This window comes from Notechis scutatus, chromosome 1 (assembly GCF_049901735.1).
Source record: "Notechis scutatus isolate UNSWTSFEM ecotype Mainland chromosome 1, rNotScu1.2, whole genome shotgun sequence".
Classification (NCBI taxonomy): domain Eukaryota; kingdom Metazoa; phylum Chordata; class Lepidosauria; order Squamata; family Elapidae; genus Notechis; species Notechis scutatus.
Window position 1 is genome coordinate 106642180 of NC_142009.1, and position 19976 is coordinate 106662155.

A 19976-nucleotide genomic window follows, 5' to 3' on the forward strand; every position below is an offset into this window, starting at 1 on the left:
TATCCCGGATAGTTGTGCTCATTGTCTTCATTGGCCGGATGTTGGATGCCTTAATTATATGATTAGTTAATATATGACACATATAAATACAGCTCTGGCTGTAGATGAAGTCAAAGCTGACTTTAAACTATTATGCTTCATTTGTTACCTGATGTTTTGGAACGGAAGAAGAATAAAAGCTCACTACTTGTTCAGTGTGAGTGGTCTTTTTCATCACTAAATCCGGAAGAACAATACTCTTATTAGCCTCCTGAAAATTAAGCAATTGCTTCGGGAAAAAAGATTTTTTTTGTATTGTTTGGAACAGATATATACTGTAAAAGGAATATTGCAGCTTGTAAGTACATGCTTCCAATCTTTTGTATCACTGCCCACAAATTTCAATGTTCTATGCAACTTTGGTGTATAACTGTGTCAGAAACACACACACGCACTCACACACACACACACACACACACTTACTTTGTCATGCATGTCAGCATCCTATGGAAAAGAAGGATTCATAGAAAAGCATTTACTTTTACAAATGTTTATTCTCCTACATTCTGGACAGAACATTCCAAAGAAATATAAAAAACAAACATTTAAAACTGATAGCACTGCAGCTTTGCAGCTGTACTGTAAGTAATAACATCAATATTTGGCTCTGTTCTCTCTCTTAAAAAGAAATTAAAGAAGTCAGAAAAGGAAAGTCAGTTATCTTTGTTTTGAACAAAGATTTTCAGATTGGCAGCTATTAAGCAATCTTACTTCATTATTCCAGTCTCAGCGTATGAAAAGCCATTTCACGCTGATTTCTGCATAGTTAAGCCTACAAAAACATTATTACAGTAATTCTATGTATGGCAGTTTAGGTTAAACAAAATAAAGTATAATTTAAAACCACACAGCTACATGCAGTAGAGTCACCTGAATTGACTTGAATGAGAAAAGGAAGAAATACCAAGCAAAATAAAAACCAACAATGAACCACCTCTCATTCATAACACACACCACAGCTATGCAAGTGAATCCCTTTAAACTTGAGTTCCATTCATTCTGTTCATGAAGAGTTTATATGTAAACATTGGGACATTGAGATTGCAGAGAAATGGATGAAAGAATTAAGAATATTTTATGAAGAACATCCAATAAGCATTCTATTTTCAGTTCCTTGAATATGTTTTTTAAATTGTAGATTGGAAATATTTTTGAACTTCTAATTATTTTGTCAAATTACTTTTTGATAAAATAGTATAACAAAAATATTAATAATCTTGAGAATATTTTTGAGAAAGAATGATGGGTAATATACAATGAATTTATATAATTTATATATATATATATATATATATATATATATATATATATATATATATATATATATATATATATATATATATATATATATATATATATATATATATATATATATATATATATATATTCTTAAGTTTTCACGGTACTTACATGTATGGCATTCGGCTTTGTTCGGGTATTTTCCCACGTCATTGTAGTTGTTCTTTTAAAGTTGTAGCAACGTTTCAGCAGAATCTCATCTGCCATCATCAGGCTACTGTATAGTGTTCGTCTGTGAGTCAGACTTTTACAGTGGTTTCAGATTTAAATTTGGGGCAGCCTATTGCTGTGCCAGAATGGTTTTTTCTTCATCCTGATTGGTTGGGAGTCTTGGTCTGTGTTTATTGGTCTCGGAGTTTGCTGTGTTCTGCTTGATTGGTGTCTCTAATATCTTCTGTCTGTTTTTTGGCTCTTTTGTATCTTGATTGGCTGGCAACATTGTGTTACTTTATTGGAGGCCTTTAGTGCAGCTTGGCTTCGGGTAAATGGACGGCTATCATTAGTTAGGAAGCTGGGTTTCATCTGGGTGCCTGGTTGGGGTGTGTTTGAGCTGGAGGTATCAGGGGGATCTGTTTGTGCCCAGGTGTTTGCCTGGCTTGTGGTGTGGAGATTTTTTGTTTGTGAGTGCAGGCTTCAAATGATTGACAGCCTGGTGGAATCATCTCTTCTATTCATGCTTTCTGGTCTTTTTCAATCTCTATGGCTTCTCTGATGATTCTGTGGCTAGGGTTTTCTATAGTGGCTAGGGTTTTGGTGCCATTGAAGTTGATGCTATGACCTGTGGCTTCCATGTGTTGGACTAGTGAGGAAGTGTGTTCCAGCTTTTTGACTGCATTTTTGTGTTCATCCAGGCGGGTACTTATTCTTCTATTGGTCTGTCCAATGTATGTGGCTGGGCATGATGCACAGGGGACTTCGTATATGCCTTGGTTTTCCAGGTCAATTTTATCTTTGGGGTTGCTAAGGTTGGCTGCTATTTTTCTGTCTGTTTTGAAGGCAGTCTTGATGTGATGTCTGTGTGGTACCTTACTAATTTTGTCTGTAGTACCTCTTATGTAGGGCAGGACAGCTGTTCCATAGGTCTGTTCATCTTCTGGGTCTCTATTATGTTTCAGTGTGTTTTTGTGGATCAAGCTGGTGGTTTTGCTTTTGTGGAAGCCGTTGGCTGTCAGTATTTTAGTCAGGGTGCATAGTTCAGTCTTAATGTGTGTCTGCCAGGCGTTTGGTTCTGGTAATTAGTGTTTTAGCCACGGAGTTTATCTGTGCTGGGTGGTGGTGGGATTGGGCGTTGAGGTAGCGGTTAGTGTGTGTTTTCTTCTGGTATACGGTGTGTCCTAGTGTGCCATCTGTTTTTTTTTGTAGATTAGTACAGGAAGCTTTTTTGTTGTTGTTGTTAGGAAGCTAGGTTTCATCTGGGTGCCTGGTTGGGGTGTGTTTGAGCTGGAGGTATCAGGGGGGATCTGTTTGTGCCCAGGTGTTTGCCTGGCTAGTGGTGTGGAGATTTTTTTGTTTGTGAGTGCAGGCTTTCAAATAATTGACAGTCTGGTGGAATCATCTCTTCTATTCATGCTTTCAGGTCTTTTTTCAATCTCTATGGCTTCTCTGATAATGATGGCAGATGAGATTCTGCCGAAACGTTGCTACAACTTTAAAAACACAACTATAATGACGTGGGAAAATACCTGAACAAAGCAGAATATTTTATATATATATATATATAAATAAATAATGTGGATCTTTGGTTATGAGTTTCTATATACACGTTGGAGTCCCACTCGCCATCTTCAGCTGTGCCGGCTTAGTGCCAGTGCAAGCAGTGCTTGCAGCCACTGCTTGCATTGGCACGCCAGCACCAGCCTGAAGATGGAGTGGGACCTCGCCAATGCCAGATACTTGAATCGGGAAAACCTGAATAACCAAAGATCCACATATACCCGAGAACCTATATATATATATATATATATATATATATATATATATATATATATATATATATATATATATAATGATATTCAGCTTTGTTCAGTGTGTGTGTGTGTGTGTGTGTGTGTGTGTGTGTGTGTATAAAATTAACTACATAGAATTATAGAAAACATTGTTGGAATGCATCATGGAAATTATCTAGTTTACTTCCCTGCCCACTGTAGGAGTGTATCTCTACAATATCTCTGAGAAATGATAATCTAGCCTCTATTTAAACATTATCAATGCATGAATAGCTATCACCTCTATTGGCAATCTGTTCCAGTGTTAAACATTTTGTGGTCACCAATTGAAATTTATGTCATAAATTAAACCTACTGGTTTTTATCCTGCTTTCAGGAACAAGTCTGAAAATTTTGAATCATCTAAGAAACCTCCAACAATACTTCAATAATTTCACATACCCTAAGAGGAATAGATCAACACAGTAGTAGATACAGGTTATAACACCATGTATTGATACTTCTGGTGTGATACTTGTTTATGATAAATATTCTCTCCTGATGTGAGCAAATATTTAATCAGCATTTGAGGCTATTTCATAGGTATTTAGCATCCAACCTATTTTTAGCTCAGCCTGACCAATCCTCATTGTGTTTCTTTTAGTGAATTCCAATTCTATTTGGAGCTCAGAGATTCTCCATTTTAGAGAGGTTAGCAGGAAAGAAGAGTAAGGGAACTCTACTTTCCTTGAAGAAGGATGACTTACCAAGCTTAGCAACTCCAACACAACCCATGTTCTAAGTCATTGCCCAAATATTTTATTGTCAGTCAACGGTATTTAAATTATTGAACTACCAAGATGACAATAACTAAGTGTATGACTTGGAATTTTTCTCAGATGCTATCTGTCAACAACAGGGAGATTCTATAAACAGAAAGATCCAGGCTACAATCCTATTATATCTAATGTAAAGCTTTTCTCGAATTAGTGGTACGTACAATAAATTAAACATATCCTGAATTTGGATCAAAATGTTAGCTTTAGTGATGGTGACATTTATTTATTAAATTTATATACTACTTATCTCACTCTGCAAAGCAATATCAATGATTTTAACTATATTTTATAAATATCTTCATTCCGAAAGTCCAAACATTGGGTAACAGTAGCAGTTATACCTATTTATGTAATAGCTGCCAAACTATGAAAATAATGGTAAAAAGTCATTGTTTCTATGAATAAAATTAATGGCAAGAATATAAACTTTCATTTTCATGTAATCCTTCACTAACAAATTAATTATAAAAAAGAGAATTGAGTTAAAAGAGAATTAAACCTACTTTCTATAGAAATCCATTTTAAATTGGGACTGAAATATTCAAATATGCTTTCTAAAGAAATACTTTTAGTTTACCGTATATACTCGAGTATAAGTCGACCGAATATAAGCCGAGGCACCTAATTTTACACAAAAAACTGGGAAAACTTATTGACTCGAGTATAAGCCGAGGTGGGAAATGCAGCAGCTACTGGTAAATTTCAAAAATAAAAATAATTAATTTGGGAAACGATCTCACTATCATGAAAGGTTTAATTGATTCACTAACCCAAAAGAAGAAGATGATGATGACAGCGGGAGGCAGGAGTCACTCTCTTCCCCTCCCTCGGAGGCCCCTGAGTCAGGAGTCACTACCGCCGGCGCGGCCCCAGTCCCGCTGCCTCGGGAAGGGAAAGGCAAAGCGCTTTTTGCCTTTCCCTTCCCGGCTGGGCTGTTGGGAGTCGCTGCCGCCGGAGGCCGCGACTCCACACCATTTTTTTCAGAGGGAATCTGACTCGAGTATAAGCCGAGGGGATTTTTTCAGCACAAAAATTGGGCTGAAAAACTAGGCTTATACTCGAGTATATACAGTATTTCTTTTCACCCATAGATATATCTAAATAATATCTTCATTTTGAGTTAAAGTATTTACTCTGATTTATTAATATGAGTATTCGTTTAGTTGGAAAACAAATTTCTCAAATACATTTAATTAAGGAAAAGAAATGGTGGATTATATTTAAACAACTTTTTTTATTCTGAACCACATTTATTCTTGGGCATATAAATGTTTGCTGTACTTCACTGATTGCCTTGACCAATAGTTGAATGCTGTGAATGATGACAAACCCATAATATGGCTTGCTCAGTTTTGATTGTGTGTCTGGTCAACTGTGAGGCTTTGTACCCAGTTCATTCAGCAATTCACAGTTACACAATTTCAATTTGGTTGCAAGTATGAACCAAAGAACCTCAGAGCATTGATGTATTTTCAGCTGATACCGTCTAGATATATTAAACTTTATATATAATTTAATAAAACTTTGAGACATTAGGGTAAATTTCATATTGGGAACTACACAGAAAACCGAAAATCTGAGTATTTAAGAAACAATTCAAATATAGTACAAGGAATTTGCTAATTTCATGAGAGACCAGAATTTATTGTCCTCAAATTATCAAGTCTAAATTTAAATAGCCAATACATACCATGACTCACAATGTTCTATAATTAATCATTCCTATATTTGTCTGTATTTTAAAATCCTAACCCTAACATTTATTTTGTGAGTTGCCTTGATAACATACATTAAAAGTCACCTAGTTCTTTAAATGTAAGTTTTATTCATCATGTTAATTTTTACCTTTGAGTAACAGATTTGGGGTTTTAAGTTTACAGAATGATAGTTCAGAAAATATCAGTTATCTATTGCCATATTAATTATACTCTAGCAATTAGGATGCTATAATTTTAGCTGTAAAAGTCATGCAAAGGTATTAATCACCAGCTGATTCAACAGTGACAAAAGGAAATACTTCAAATAATGTACTGTGTAATTAAGCTACCTGAAATTATGTCCCAAAAAGTATAAAGATGGTTATTGACCTATGTGACTTTAAAAAAATATGTATCAACTTGTTTCATATTTGAAAGCAACAGGTAGTTCTGCCATATGTTAGCCCTTATAGTTCTTAAAATGAGTCTTTTCAGAAACAGACTTAGGTAGACCTCAAGTGATTTCTTACTATAAGCAAGGACTACAATACTATAGAAGTGTTTGTGTAGATAATCCTTCCCCATTGATTCTGCTTGTCAGAATCCACAAAAGGTGATCACATGACCCCGGGACCCTGAAACCATCATAAATGCTTGCCAGTTGCCAAGTGTCTGAATTTTGATCACATGACATGGAGAGCTGCAATGGCCATTAAATGTAAAAAATGGTTATAAGTCACTTTTTTCAATGCCATTGTAACAAATGGTTGTAACTTGAGGACTACCTGTATTTGGTTTACAGCTCAGTCCAATTTACATGCTGAGGATGGTAACATCACATCCTTAACCTGGAAATAAGGAGAAACTTTCTGAAAGTGGAAACAATCAACCAATGGAACAGCTTGCCCTCGGAAGTTGTGGGAGCACCATCACTTGAGACTTTCAAGAAGAGATTAGACTGCCATTTGTCAGAAATGGTGTAGGGTCTCCCGCTTGGGCGGCGGGGAGTTGGACTAGATGACCTGCAAGGTCCCTTCCAACTCTGATTATCTGTTATCTGTTATCTTGCAAATGTTAAAGTAGATTCAAGTTTAAAAACCTGTACACTAGTTTCTTATAAGTGTTTTTTTCTGTAAGACTTTTCTCCCCCCCCCCCCCCCTTTCTCATTCTTAAGATGCTAAGAAACTAATTTATTTTGGTGATTTCTTGAGTTTGATTTGTTTTTATAAATGATGGAAATCTACCACATAGAATAGATCCTCAGTATGTTTTCCCTTGGGATTTAAACTGATAATAAGCTGCAGATGTTACAAAGTATTGTGTCTGAATGAAAGATTAGAGACTCTCATGTATCCCTTCAACTCAACCCACCCATGAGAATCTTCTCAAGCTTTGTTTGAAAAGAAAAAAGAAAAAAAAAGTGTCCATTTAATCAAATAATGAAAGGTCTAGGTGAAAAAAATGCAGAAGAAATTTTCAGCGCAAGACTACATTACATATATTAAACTACTTTTAGGTTATTTTCAAATTGGTAATCATCACCAACACTTGAATTTGTTTGCTTGATAGTCTTAGAATGAATAAGGAATTAAAGTGGTCTTTTTCAAGATCAGAACTACACTATTTTTCTTTGTACATCCGATAATGCTCATTGCTCATAATACACAAGGCCATTGAAAGCTCAGAATGCATTAATTATAATACATATTATTCCATTTTGTTTTTAATATTTTAATTAGCAATTAAATACTTTTTTGCATTTTTTTCTTTCAAAAACGCATTCCAAAGTATTATAGTGCCAATATATGTGACCACTGTTATAGTGATAACACAATAATTCTAAATATTAAAAAAAAAAAAACCAATATTATGGTATTCCACTTAAACATCTCATTTAAAATGTATTCAAAATAGGTAAAAGCTGTGTTAAAAGCAAAAGTACACCATACAATGGCTCTTACAGCAAAGGTTAGAAATGTGGATGACAGAGTGACCACAATTCACATTTTTTTAAAACACAACATGGCTTATGTCAATACTTCACCAATGTCAATACTTAAAAAAATACACAAATAGTCCTCTCTTATCAACTTCCATGTTCGGTAACCATTCAAAGTTGTGACAACATTGAAAAAGTAGGTTAACAATTAGTCATGAATTTGCAATTATCTGTATCTCCAGAGTTACATGATCCTGACTTAGCCATTTTGCAACTGGGGCACATTTGCAATGGTCAAAGTGTAACAAGGTCATGAGATTGCCTTTTATGATCTTCACACCCACCTTCAACAAGCAAAGTTAATTAGAATGCTGACAGGAAGTTTGCAAACTATAGTCACTTGACCACCTGTCACACTTAACCACCTGTGGTGATTTGCTTAACTAAAAGTGGAACCAATGTCTGAATCCAGTATGATCACATGATGTCTCACTTAATGACCCTGTCGCTAATTTAAAAAGTTGCCAGTCCCAATTGTAGTCAGTAAATGAGGACTATTTATATAGGTATGTATTTCTTTTCATTGTCAAAAAGTGAAACTGGATTTTCTTGGACGAGAGAGAGAGAGGAGAGAGAGAGAGAGAGAGAGAGAGAGAGAGAGAGATACACTTTATCATATTTTAGCATAACAATAGCCAATAAAATTGAGACAATGAAAAATAGCTAATATGAAAACACATCTAAGCTGTACAGTTGGATGACTTCTTGCATCAGAACTGCAGGAAAATCCCTACAAGTGCATTTCAGAGACATACAGGATATAAAGTGACACATACTGCAGGACAATTATTATGTTACAAAGTGAGACCTTGATATTCTACCTGCCACTGTCATTGTGTCTGCGATGCTTTGGAAGAACACCAATTTCAAAAAGTTCAGTCTGACTACTAAATCAATTCCATCTACTGATGACACATGTATTGATACTGAAGAACTTTCTTTAAAATAGAGACCAACATCACAGAGCTTCTCTATTTGGTAAGCAACATAGATGTGTGAAGGATGATGGGTTAGCCAACCAAAGAACATAATAAAAATAGTGCCCCCTGCCCATCTAGTCCACCTGTCTATTCCCAAATGGCCAGAATGGCCAGAAAGAAACCAACTACTACCCCAGCATATGGCCTTCAGAGGCAGCTCTTCCCCCATCAAAGCTAACAGCTATTGATCCCCCTGGCTGACTCCAACTCTTTTTTGAAACTAGCCAAGCAGGTGGCCACACGTCTTGTGATGGCAAATTCCAGAGTTTAATTATGTGTTGTTAAAAGTAACCCTTCCGCCTGTCCCGATTCTTCCAGGATTCAATTTTATTGGGTAATTTTTTGGGATTGGTAAATAGGATTTTGGGGAAGGGCAAAAAACTTGAGGGGAAAGAACTGCAACCGAATGGGAGGCAGGTGCCAAGATCTAATGCTCTCTCCCAAGTCCCAACGGTTTGGTAAGACCACAACAAACAACAGGTGGAAGAAGAAAACAAGCAGTGCTGTGCCTTTAAGACTCAAAGCTCCGGGAAAGGATCGTGCAAGGGCGGCGCTTGCTTTTGCTTCATACTTTGGAAGAAAGGGTACATTTCAGCAAAGCCCACCCGGCTGGGGCGGAGAAGGAGGGCTCCCCTCTGTTAGTTCTAGAGCAGCGTCCGTCGGGAGGAGAAACGGGATCGCGTGCGTTTTTCCTCTCTGGCAGCAAACAACTATCGGAGTAGAGTTTGGGTCACCCCAAAACCACCTGAAGCAAAAGAAGGAGCGACGGGGAAAGTGGGGGTCGGATGCGGCTGGGGTGGGTGTGAGAGCAGGCCCTTCCGAGGAGAGAAAGCGGGGTGGACAGTAGCAACTACAAGGCTTCTGCTTGTACTAAGAGTGGGGGGCGAGCAAGCGAGGCGCCTTGCAAGACGCAGGTGGATGGGCGCGCCTGGAGATGACAGCAAGCAGGCCGGGATTACCTGTTGGTGGGAGTCGAGGGCTCCGAGGCATCGAAGGAGGGCGAGAACAGGTCAGAAAGGACCGTGCTGTCCCCCGCTGGCTCTTCACCCTTACTCTGCTGCTGTTGTTTCTTCTTCAAGCGCCAGTGCCCGAAAGCCGACCGCTTCTTGCTCTCTCCGGAAACGGTGGTGGTGGTGGTCGTCGTGGAGGAGCAGCTGGCGCGATGTTCCCGCCGCCCTTCTAAGTACGGCGACGGACAAGGAGAGGAAAGTGGCGTGTCCTTACCCAGGTCCGGTTCGGAGTCCTCAGACTCGCTCCTATGGTGGAAGAACCGCCCGAGCCTCTTGAAGCCCCCTTTTTCCATGCTGAGCAAGCGGACCTGAGGATGATCTCCGGCAAACCGCAAACCGCCTTTGGCAAGAGGCTGAAGGATGGCCGGGGAGGAGAAGCGCTCGGTTTGCACGGTCCGTCGGGAGACGGTTGAAGAGGAGGAGGAGGGGAGAAAATAAAGCGCCTCCTAAAGGTAGCAGGAGCTGCTCCTAACCGCGGCTCGTACCGCGCCCTTCCCACCTCCTTAGCTGTGCGTGTGCAAACTTTCCAGCGACACCCATGAATTCGCCCGTTTCCGAGGGTTCTCCTCTCCGCGTTTCTTCGCGCCTTTTCGCGAGTTTCATTTCTCGTTCTTGTTCCCGCGGCTGCAGCTACTTTTCTCGGGTGTCGGGAACCTCTCTTGTTGCCTGTTTAAAGGGCTGCGTGTACGCTATCTTGAAGCTGCCACTGCAGCTCCATTTCGCGCGTTACGTTGCCGAGTAAGGAATAGGCTAGTCTTGATCTGAGGGTGGTGATTGTCAGGCAGCAGTAAGTACTATTGTTTCTTTCTGATGGAAACGGAATTATCAACGGTTTGGGTCCCCCGCACAACGGCTGCAAGTTTCGAAAAACCGTATGAACAAGATACATTTATACATTTAAGGTAGTCCGTGACAGGCTGTTTTCTTCGCTGTAAAACTCCCACTCTTTCTCCATTAATGTGGCAATCCTCTTCTCGTCACTGAACTTAGGTTTATTTCTGAGAATACAGGCGTGTAGTAGCTTGCTCTCTAAACCTGATTCTAAGCTTTGCGTATTGGAAAAATGTATACATAGGAAAAGAGTAAAAGCAAGCAAGAGCGCATTGGAATGGCGGGTACTGTCATCCTATTCATCAATTGTAGGCACATTTTTTTTAAATAGTAACTTTTCTTTCCCAGATAATAAACCTGATACTCTAGGAATTACCTGCTACCCTTCAATTTATGATAGAAAAAAGTTCCTCTTTTGGCTCCAAAGGTGCAAAAATTTAAAATTATATTGATGTTTGATTAAAAATAACACATAAAGGACGTCTTTGTGGACAACAGTGGATCTTCATTATCAATAATTTGTAGTACTGCAGTGCTTAAATTTTTTTTTGTGGAATCTGAACTGATAAAAGGGCCAAGGCTTGGCCTAACTGCCTATATTTTTATTCCATGCAGGTTTCAGAAACACACATCTAATATTTAATTTCCTTTGACATCTAAGCCAATTTAATAAAGAGAATAAAGGGAGTGGGCATGTTTGCTACTGCCATAAGTCTTTGTAGTCCTAGAGTTAGTCTGTCAGGCAAACCTGTGGTTTTGCCTTGTTTTCCTGTCACCTATTATTTCCATTATATTTTTTCTAGCCTACTTCCACTTCCCTGAGAAAATATTTATGCATGACTCTTCAAAAGTTATATTAAGCTGGATGGAATTTGCTTCCAGATGAGTTAGATAGACTATTACTTCATTGAAACATAGGTTGAAATACATATTTCAGGCCAGCCATTTTTGTTTTAATGATCCTGGGTTTCAAATAAAACAATTTCTTATGGGAAAAGTAAGGCAACAGTGGATCAGATGAACTGCACTTTCCTGTTCTCTTTTTAGCAATTCCCAACATATTCTACCTCTGACTCCCTTAAGCTGGCAATATCCAGGGTTTTGGGGGGAAGGAGATTTATCCCCATCTCAACATTACTGCCCAAAATAAAACAAGCCTGTTTACTGTATTTGAAACAAAACAACTCAATTTGTACCATTTACTAACCAAAACACCTGATGTGTGTTTCTATTCAGACTCAAAGTTAGATCTCCATCTGTGGAATATTTTGACATTCCTACAAATTATCAAATATTATCATTTAAGAAGTATGTGGTTGGGTTATCATCCAATTATTAACAGCTTACCTGTCCACATTTTAACCACAAAATCACCCTGGATGCTACTAGTCCATTATCATTCTAGAATAAATGTACCCAAACATAAGTAAGAATAAGCTGTTCTTTTTTAAATTGAACAAGTAACTTAATAATAGTAAAGAAGTTGCTTAACTAACTTGGTCAAATATCACTGACAGCTGCAATCACATTTATGGGAAATGTAAAAAATGGACCCACAATAATAATGGAATGAATCTTATGTCTTATGTCTGCAAATATTTCATTCCAAGGCTCTCCTATTTAACATACATAAGAACACTTTCTTTAATGTGGTTTGAAATGACTTAGGTGATTCAGTTTTTATATTTCTTTGATGTGCTTTCTTACACAGATTTAAGCAAAATGGGCATTTTTTAACTGAGGAAAAATAATTTTAGGTTTGTTTTTGAATGGAATCACACATTACATTAAGCCAAAATGTTTATTCAGCTTCAGCTTGATAAATTATGTGAACCTAACCAATTGTGGTTAAGGAAACCATGTGCAAAAGTCATTAAGAAATAAATTAAACTCATCAAAACTTAAAACCAAACAGTATTTCTTAGTGAACTCTTAACTGATTTTTAATACAAAATTCAATTCCATGTTTTTTAATATAGTGGTATATTTAGAAGTGATTAAAAGTACACAAAATAGGAAATAAGTTTTATTTCAAGCCCAAGGCAAAGTATCACATTCAGATATTTGGGATTGGATTATTGAATTGGATAATTTGTAATTATTTTGAATTAATTATTCATTCTATTTATAAGTGCTTACAATTTAGATTGTTTATTAATTTAAATAACTCTGAGTTATTGTATATATTGCAAAGCTGTTTGGTGGTTTTTAGTAATTATAAGCAACATAAAAGTAATTTCTGTGGTAGGAATTAAGTAAAACTCTATAATCATTGAGTTTATAAAAACAATCACATTGAGTCTCAGGTCACTTGTCAGGCCTTCTGGAAGAATTCAAATTCAAGAGCTTGAGAAATAATTAGAACAATTGGATCCAACATAATTTCTAAGAATTCATTTGGAACAAAACCCAAAATGGTTTGGCTTTTTACGTTTCAGATGAAACAAAACCTGGAATGATCCTGATTTTATAGAACAAGTAGGGTAAGATGGTGGTACACCAAAACCTCATGGTGTAACCGAAACAATCTGGAACTGAACACACTCAAAACTGTAGAAATGGTGGTAGACTTTAGAAGAAACCCTCCCATACTACCACCTCTTACAATACTAGACAACACAGTATCAACAGTAGAGAACTTCAAATTTCTAGGTTCTACTATATCACATGACCTAAAATGGACATCTAACATCAAAAACATCATCAAAAAAGCACAAGAAAGAATGTTCTTTCTGTACCAACTCAGAAAGCTCAAACTGCCCAAGGAGCTGCTGATACAGTTCTACAGAGGAATTATTGAGTCTATCATCTGCACCTCTATAACTGTCTGGATTGGTTCTGCAACCCAACAGGACAGACACAGACTTCAGAGGATAATTAGGACTGCAGAAAAAACAATTACTACCCACCTGCCTTCAATTGAGGACCTGTATACTGCATGAGTCAAAAAGAGGGCTGTGAAAATATTTACAGACCCCTCACATCCCGGACATTAACTGTTTCAACTCCTTCCCTCAAAACGACGCTATAGAGCACTGCATACCAGAACAACTAGACACAAAAACAGTTTTTTCCCAAAAGCCATCACTCTGCTAAACAAATAATTCCCTCAACACTGTTCAACTATTTACAAAGTGTACACTACTATTACTGTTAATCTTCTCATCACTCCTTATCACCCATCCCCCCCCCACTTGTGATTGTAGGACTGTAACTTTGTTGCTTGTATCCGTACGATTTATATTGACTGTTTCCTAGTATGATTTGATTGTTGATTGTACCCTATGACTATCATTAAGTGTTGTACGTTATGATTCTTGGTTCTTAACGAATGTACCTTTTCTTCATGTATACTCAGTGTATTTACACCAAGACAAATTCCTTGTGTGTCCAGTCATACTTGGCCAATAAACTATTCTATTCTATTCTCTATTCTATCGTTGTTGCCTCCATTTCACCTCAGTAAACATTCATTCTCCATGGTATTGATGTTGGTTTCTTGTATGCGCCTATTCCATACTGCAAGAGTTTATGCTTGCAAGGGGAAGGAACATAACACACTGTTTTCTAGTGATTAAGCTTCTTCTTGAATGGACACTTCTAATCAGAGTTCAGGGAAGAAGAGTTTAAGTCCTTGGCCATTCCAAGAGTCCCAGAGTCTGCCCTTTACTATACTTTCCTTAACTGCTGGGAGAAGTTATCTGTCAGTTTCAAGTTAGGTATCATTAGTGAATTGATTTTAACCAAACTTATATGATCATCCCAGGCCAAGAAGGAAGGGGCAGAGGGCATTCCGATCCAGTGACTGGTGATTGTGAGGGACAGTATGGAAAGAAACTTAGAGTGGATCCTAGCAGGATGTAATTGTTTTACAGAAAACATCTAATTATGTGGATGTTGTTTCTGGCAGAATGATGTTATCTTTCAAAGAGCTGATATGTGATTTGGGAGTTCTCCCAGATACACGGTTCTTACTATAGTGACTGTGGCCAATTGTGGTTAATCTGCAACTTACTTCCTTTCCTAGATACAGCAGTGAAAACAGTTATCCGTGTGTGTGTTTGGACTATTGCAATTCATGGTATATGGGGTTACCCTTGAGGACAGTAGGAGCTGGAGCCCTCTGAATCAAGTGGCACATACATTATTGTAAAAATAACAAAATGAATAATTTGACATAGGGTGACTGTTCTGTATTCTGTACAGTGGTAGATTTGTCTTCTGTACAGATGCAAATAGATAAACTCAACAAAACATCCATAACAAAGTATTTTTATTGGTTCATCAGGTATCCCCATAATTCACATTTGTGACGAAGTTCTTCTTTAATGACCAATCCTTTGCATATCTGTCTTGTAGGTAAAAAGATGGTTATCTCCTATCCTTTTTCCCTCATCTCGTAGTGGTAGAAATAGAACAGTTACCATGAGTCCGTGAGTTCTGCCAAGAGTAAGGAAAACCCTCAACCCATCGAGGGTCAATTTAGTGACCAATCTGGATTACAGATGTGGTCACGTGACATGGACTACATTTCCCAGGATACCTTAACTACATTTACCATGATGCATTCCCTTAAGGGGACAGCTCACAATTGCTATCTAACTATCTAATTCCCATACACTGGCTGGACAGCACAGTGACTGAGTCTAAATCAGGTGCTAAATCATATCACTGGATTCAGACATTACACTACATTGTGCTTTGTTTTAGCTTTGCATGTTCTACAGACTTAGCCAATGTGATTTGCATAGTTTATTGATCAGCCCAAAGAACTGTGAATCATTTAATGTTATTGTTCTTAGTTGCGGTCGTGTCCGACTCATCGCGACCCTATGGACAACGTTCCTCCAGGCCTTCCTGTCCTCTACCATCCTCCAGAATCCATTTAAGCTTATGCCTACTGTTTCAGTGACTCCATCCAGCCACCTCATTCTCTGTCACCCCCTTCTTCTATTGCCCTCCATCTTTCCCAGCATTAGGCTCTTCTCCAGTGAGTCCTTCCTTCTCATTAGGTGGCCAAAGTATTTGAGTTTCATCTTCAGGATCCGGCCTTCTAAAGAGCAGTCAGGGTTGATCTCCTCTAGGACTGACCTGTTTGTTCGCCTTGCAGTCCAAGGGACTTGCAGGAATCTTCTCTAGCACCATAGTTCAAAGGCCTCAATTCTTTGGTCCTCAGCCTTTCTTATGGTCCAACTTTCACAGCCATACATTGCAATTGGGAAAACCATAGCCTTTTTGACAAATAGATTTAAGGAATTAGATCTGATAGAGTGCCTGAAGAACAATGGACAGAGGTTTTGCACAAGAGAATCATTTAATATACCATTGTTAAAAGATGGCTCAGCATAAACTCCACTACTGTTTTAAAGAACGTTGCCTTGCAGAATTATGTTTATCTTTTTGTGTTTTCAATCTATAATTTATTGTTTCTTCCAATACACCTGTATTTCTGATAACCTGAAATACATGCTAATGCAGTATATGGTTGCAACCATGATATCTGTTTAATGGTGTATTATTATACAACTTTATGTTAATAGTTGGGAGGTTTAGAAGTTGTACGTTATTTTCAATTTAAAAGAAAAGTTAATAGTTATTCACCTTGCCAGGCTATTTTGGCTCAGAGAAAGAAAGCATAAACTGATTTACAAACTGCAGTGCTTGGGTTCACACATCTCAGTGTTACTTTTCACAGCCAATTAGTATTACTTATGCCACCAATTGGGGCACATGCTACCAGGTCTCCCCCTTGCAACACTGCACACTTGACAACATCTTGAGATCGCTGGAGATGTTTGCTTGTTCAGTGCTTAGGAGTTTATGTGGGGAATACACACACTTGTCACGAGATATCAGTCCTGTGTGTCACCCTGACACACAGCACATATTTTTATACTTAGCACTATTGATTACAATATAGCACAAAACTTTACTTAAGCATACACACACACAGTCCTTTTCATTCTCACAAACTCACTACAGTAATTGTTCAAGAAATCTGAGGGAGAGGGCTTCCGGTTTGAGTTCCTTCGGCGACAGACAGAAATCCGCGATCATGTGCGGTTTCGGTCTGGGCTCGCTGCTGGAGCTCCCCGAGCCAGCTGGTTTTGGGGCTAAGCCACCCTGTAGAGGTGGTGAAGAGAGGGGAGACTGCCAGCAGGGTTGAGGAGAGCCGCATCTCTCCTCCTCAGCTGGCCATTACTCCCTTTTCTGAAGGCGGTTGCAGCGGTGGTCAGAAATGGCCACCTCAAAGAAGAACTCTACTGGAAAAGAATGCGCAGGAGGAAGATAAGAAGTTAAAGTTTTGGCTGACCGGGTTAAATTGCAAAAGCAACAACTAAGGTACCCTGGAATTTAAACTTACAAAAAAATAACATCGCTCCCAAAGAAGAGCCAGAAGCAGCGAAGGAAAGTGAAAAGGGAAAGGTTTGGGTTTTTTCTTCTTCTCTCCCTTTCCCTATACTGATAACTAAGAGACTTAAATAAGAAATCGGAAAAATCCGCTTTGACATCAACAGGCAATTAAGCTGAAAATAAAACAAAATGTCAAAGGGATAATAAAGATTTCTGGACACTAAATTTTTTTTTCATAAGCAGGAAGGGAGAGAAAAAGAATAAAAGGGCAGGATCTGGAAAGAGGGAGGAGACTGCCTGGAATTAAAAAGAATCTACAGTAAAACTTCAACAAGACTTCTAAAAGATACATTTTAACTGAAGCTTTGTAAATAAACAGTAGAACCCCAGGAAGAGAAAGTGAAAAAAAAAGAGCAAAAAGAAACAGCTTGCGTGTATTTGGATTACTTGGTGATCTTTGGATTCTTGGTTATTGCATTTGAATGACTAAAATTAACTGGGTGGTTGTTTAAAAAATTATACAATGGCACTACTTCTGGATAAATTGAAAATGGAACTTAAAAAGTATAAAGAAGATGCACAAGAAGGGAGGGGTTCTTTTGGCTTCGTTTTTCAATTCTTAGAAATGGAGATTTGGAACTATGAGAAACAACAAGAAAGGTCTGCAAAACAAGAAAACTGGGACAAAGAAGAAGCCATCTTTAATGAACAAGTAATTCTATGTGGGGAAGTAAAAGGAAAGGGGGGAAAGAGAATGGAGAATTTAAGACTTAAAAAAACAACCAAAGAAAAGAAAAATAATTCAAAAAATAAGTATAATACTGGAAAGCAACAGAAGAGGGGAATACAGAAGAGAGAAATAGAGGTAGAGAGACAAGGGGATAAAAAGGGGAGAGAGAAGAAGAGAGGGAAGAAGGAAAGGAAAAGAAGTTACAAAGGACCGGAACAAGATATAGAGAAACAGGACCTATTTAGAGATAATGGGTGAAAATTTAACTGAAAAAGGGATTCTGTAAAGGTACACAAGATTGTATTGTTATATTAGTAATAGAAATAACTTTAGAAAATTGGAAACAATGTATCATTAAAATGAGGGATAAAATAAAAAAGTAATTTAGTAATTTTTTAAAAGTAATTTTTAAAAAGTTAAGATTTTAATGAATATTAACATTAATGATAGAATTGAATTGGAATGGAATGTGTTGTTTTAATTACATATATTTATATTTTTTTCTTTTTTTAAGAATATAGTGTGTATTTTAAGAATGTACCAAGCAGAATCCGAATGGAAGTTATGTATTATATTGAATGTTATAACTTTAGGGTATATATTGAAGCCTAAATAAGAGTTAAATGGATAAACTTAAAAGATATAAAGGTGTCATACTCCAATCAGTAACTACAGGAGAAACTTTGTTTAATGAGAAAAGATAATAGATAATTGAAACAGGACAGACAAAAAATATAAATATAATGGTTTCAATTGAGACAAGATAATTAAAATAAAATTGAGAAAATTAAAAGAGGGGAGAAGCTATGCAGAAAATGTAAAACAGTAATAAGATATGGAATAGAATATAAAAATGAGCATGAAATTGAATTTGTGTCTGTATGAAGAAATGTAACCCGGGATTACGCTACTTTCAAAAAAGATGTTTTATTTGTATTTTTTTTTGTGAAAACTCAAATAAAATTTACAAAAAAAAAAAAAAAAGAAACCCGAGGGAGAAAACAGTTTGCAATCCAGATGGCTTCAGGTTCACAGGGTATCTTCCAACCTAGTTCTTTATATAGGGTTAGGGTTTTATTATATCACATGATATAATAAAATCTAATTAGCCCAGGGCAGAGCAATCAAGTTAAATACTCCTAAAGAAAGCAGTGAGAAAATAACTTCCATACTATTGCCTAGAAAAGTGCCAAGACGTATCCAGGGAAGCTACCAAAATTCAACTCAAAGGAGATTGTTTTCCTCCAGTGCTACCACAGAATGTAATGTTTATATCTCATATTGCATAATTCTAAAAGATAAATAAGTCTTTTCAAAATGATGAAAAACAACCCTGACAATTAATCAAATATTTTAATTCAGTTATATTGGTGGTGTCACTAAATAAAAAACTAGGTTGATGAAAAATTATCTCAGCTAATTTGGATGTCTGGAAAACTGTTGACATTATTGAAAATTTCTATAAACAAAGAATAATTAGATGGTGATGGAAAAGGTACTATCAGACAAATATTGCAAAATCCAGAACTGTGGCAGAAATTTAAATATATATTAAGTATTATAAATTCACCATTCATATTATGAAGAATATGGTACACCTTTTAAAATAATTATGGATCTAGAAAATGATATAATTGCTCAATAAAACCTCCCAATGAATGGTAACGAATTATGACAATAGAGGAATATTCACCAGAAGAGTTAGAAATATTTCTAATAAGCTTTAGTTGCTATAATTTTTAATGAGTAATATTTAATAGATATTTTACAGTTATAAAATGTTATGTCCAATATTTTTGCCCAACAACAGGTATATTTGCACAGGCAGATTCTGTGAACTTATATTAATCACTAATTTGGTTATATGAATATTGTACAGATATAGCATGAAGAATGCATTTGAAAATATGATTACACAAGCCACTTGTAGCAAAAAAAATTTGCATAAATTTCATAATTAATAAAATCATAAATAATCTTCAATAGCTTTTATGTTGCTTTTATTTTTTATTTTATTTTTTATCAATAAAGCTGCAACTTACTACCTGCAGATCCTGAGGCAATCCTACATAGATATGAAATATCCATATTAATACATTTTCAAATGGATTGGGTGCCATAAAGATTTATATTAAAATCACATTTGTGTAACACTAAAGTCTTCTACTACGATTATAAATTCTTAATTTTTTAGTAAACAGCAGTCCAGAGAACGTGAGTAATAGTGACAATATTCTATGTAGAAAAGTTTCAATACCCTGCTGTGCTTACA

The 19976-nt window shown here is 36.9% G+C and overlaps 1 protein-coding gene across 1 annotated transcript in view; it reads right to left on the reverse strand.

Annotated features, from left to right (window-relative positions):
• CRYBG1 (crystallin beta-gamma domain containing 1) overlaps positions 1-10207 on the reverse strand; it is a 121010-nt gene extending 110803 nt beyond the window's left edge. Inside the window, exon 1 of the mRNA XM_026666620.2 lies at positions 9739-10207. Coding sequence (XP_026522405.2) covers positions 9739-10082 — 344 coding nt within the window. The 5' untranslated portion in view covers positions 10083-10207. The remainder of the gene's footprint in view (positions 1-9738) is intronic.
• Between the last annotated feature and the right edge of the window lie 9769 nt (positions 10208-19976).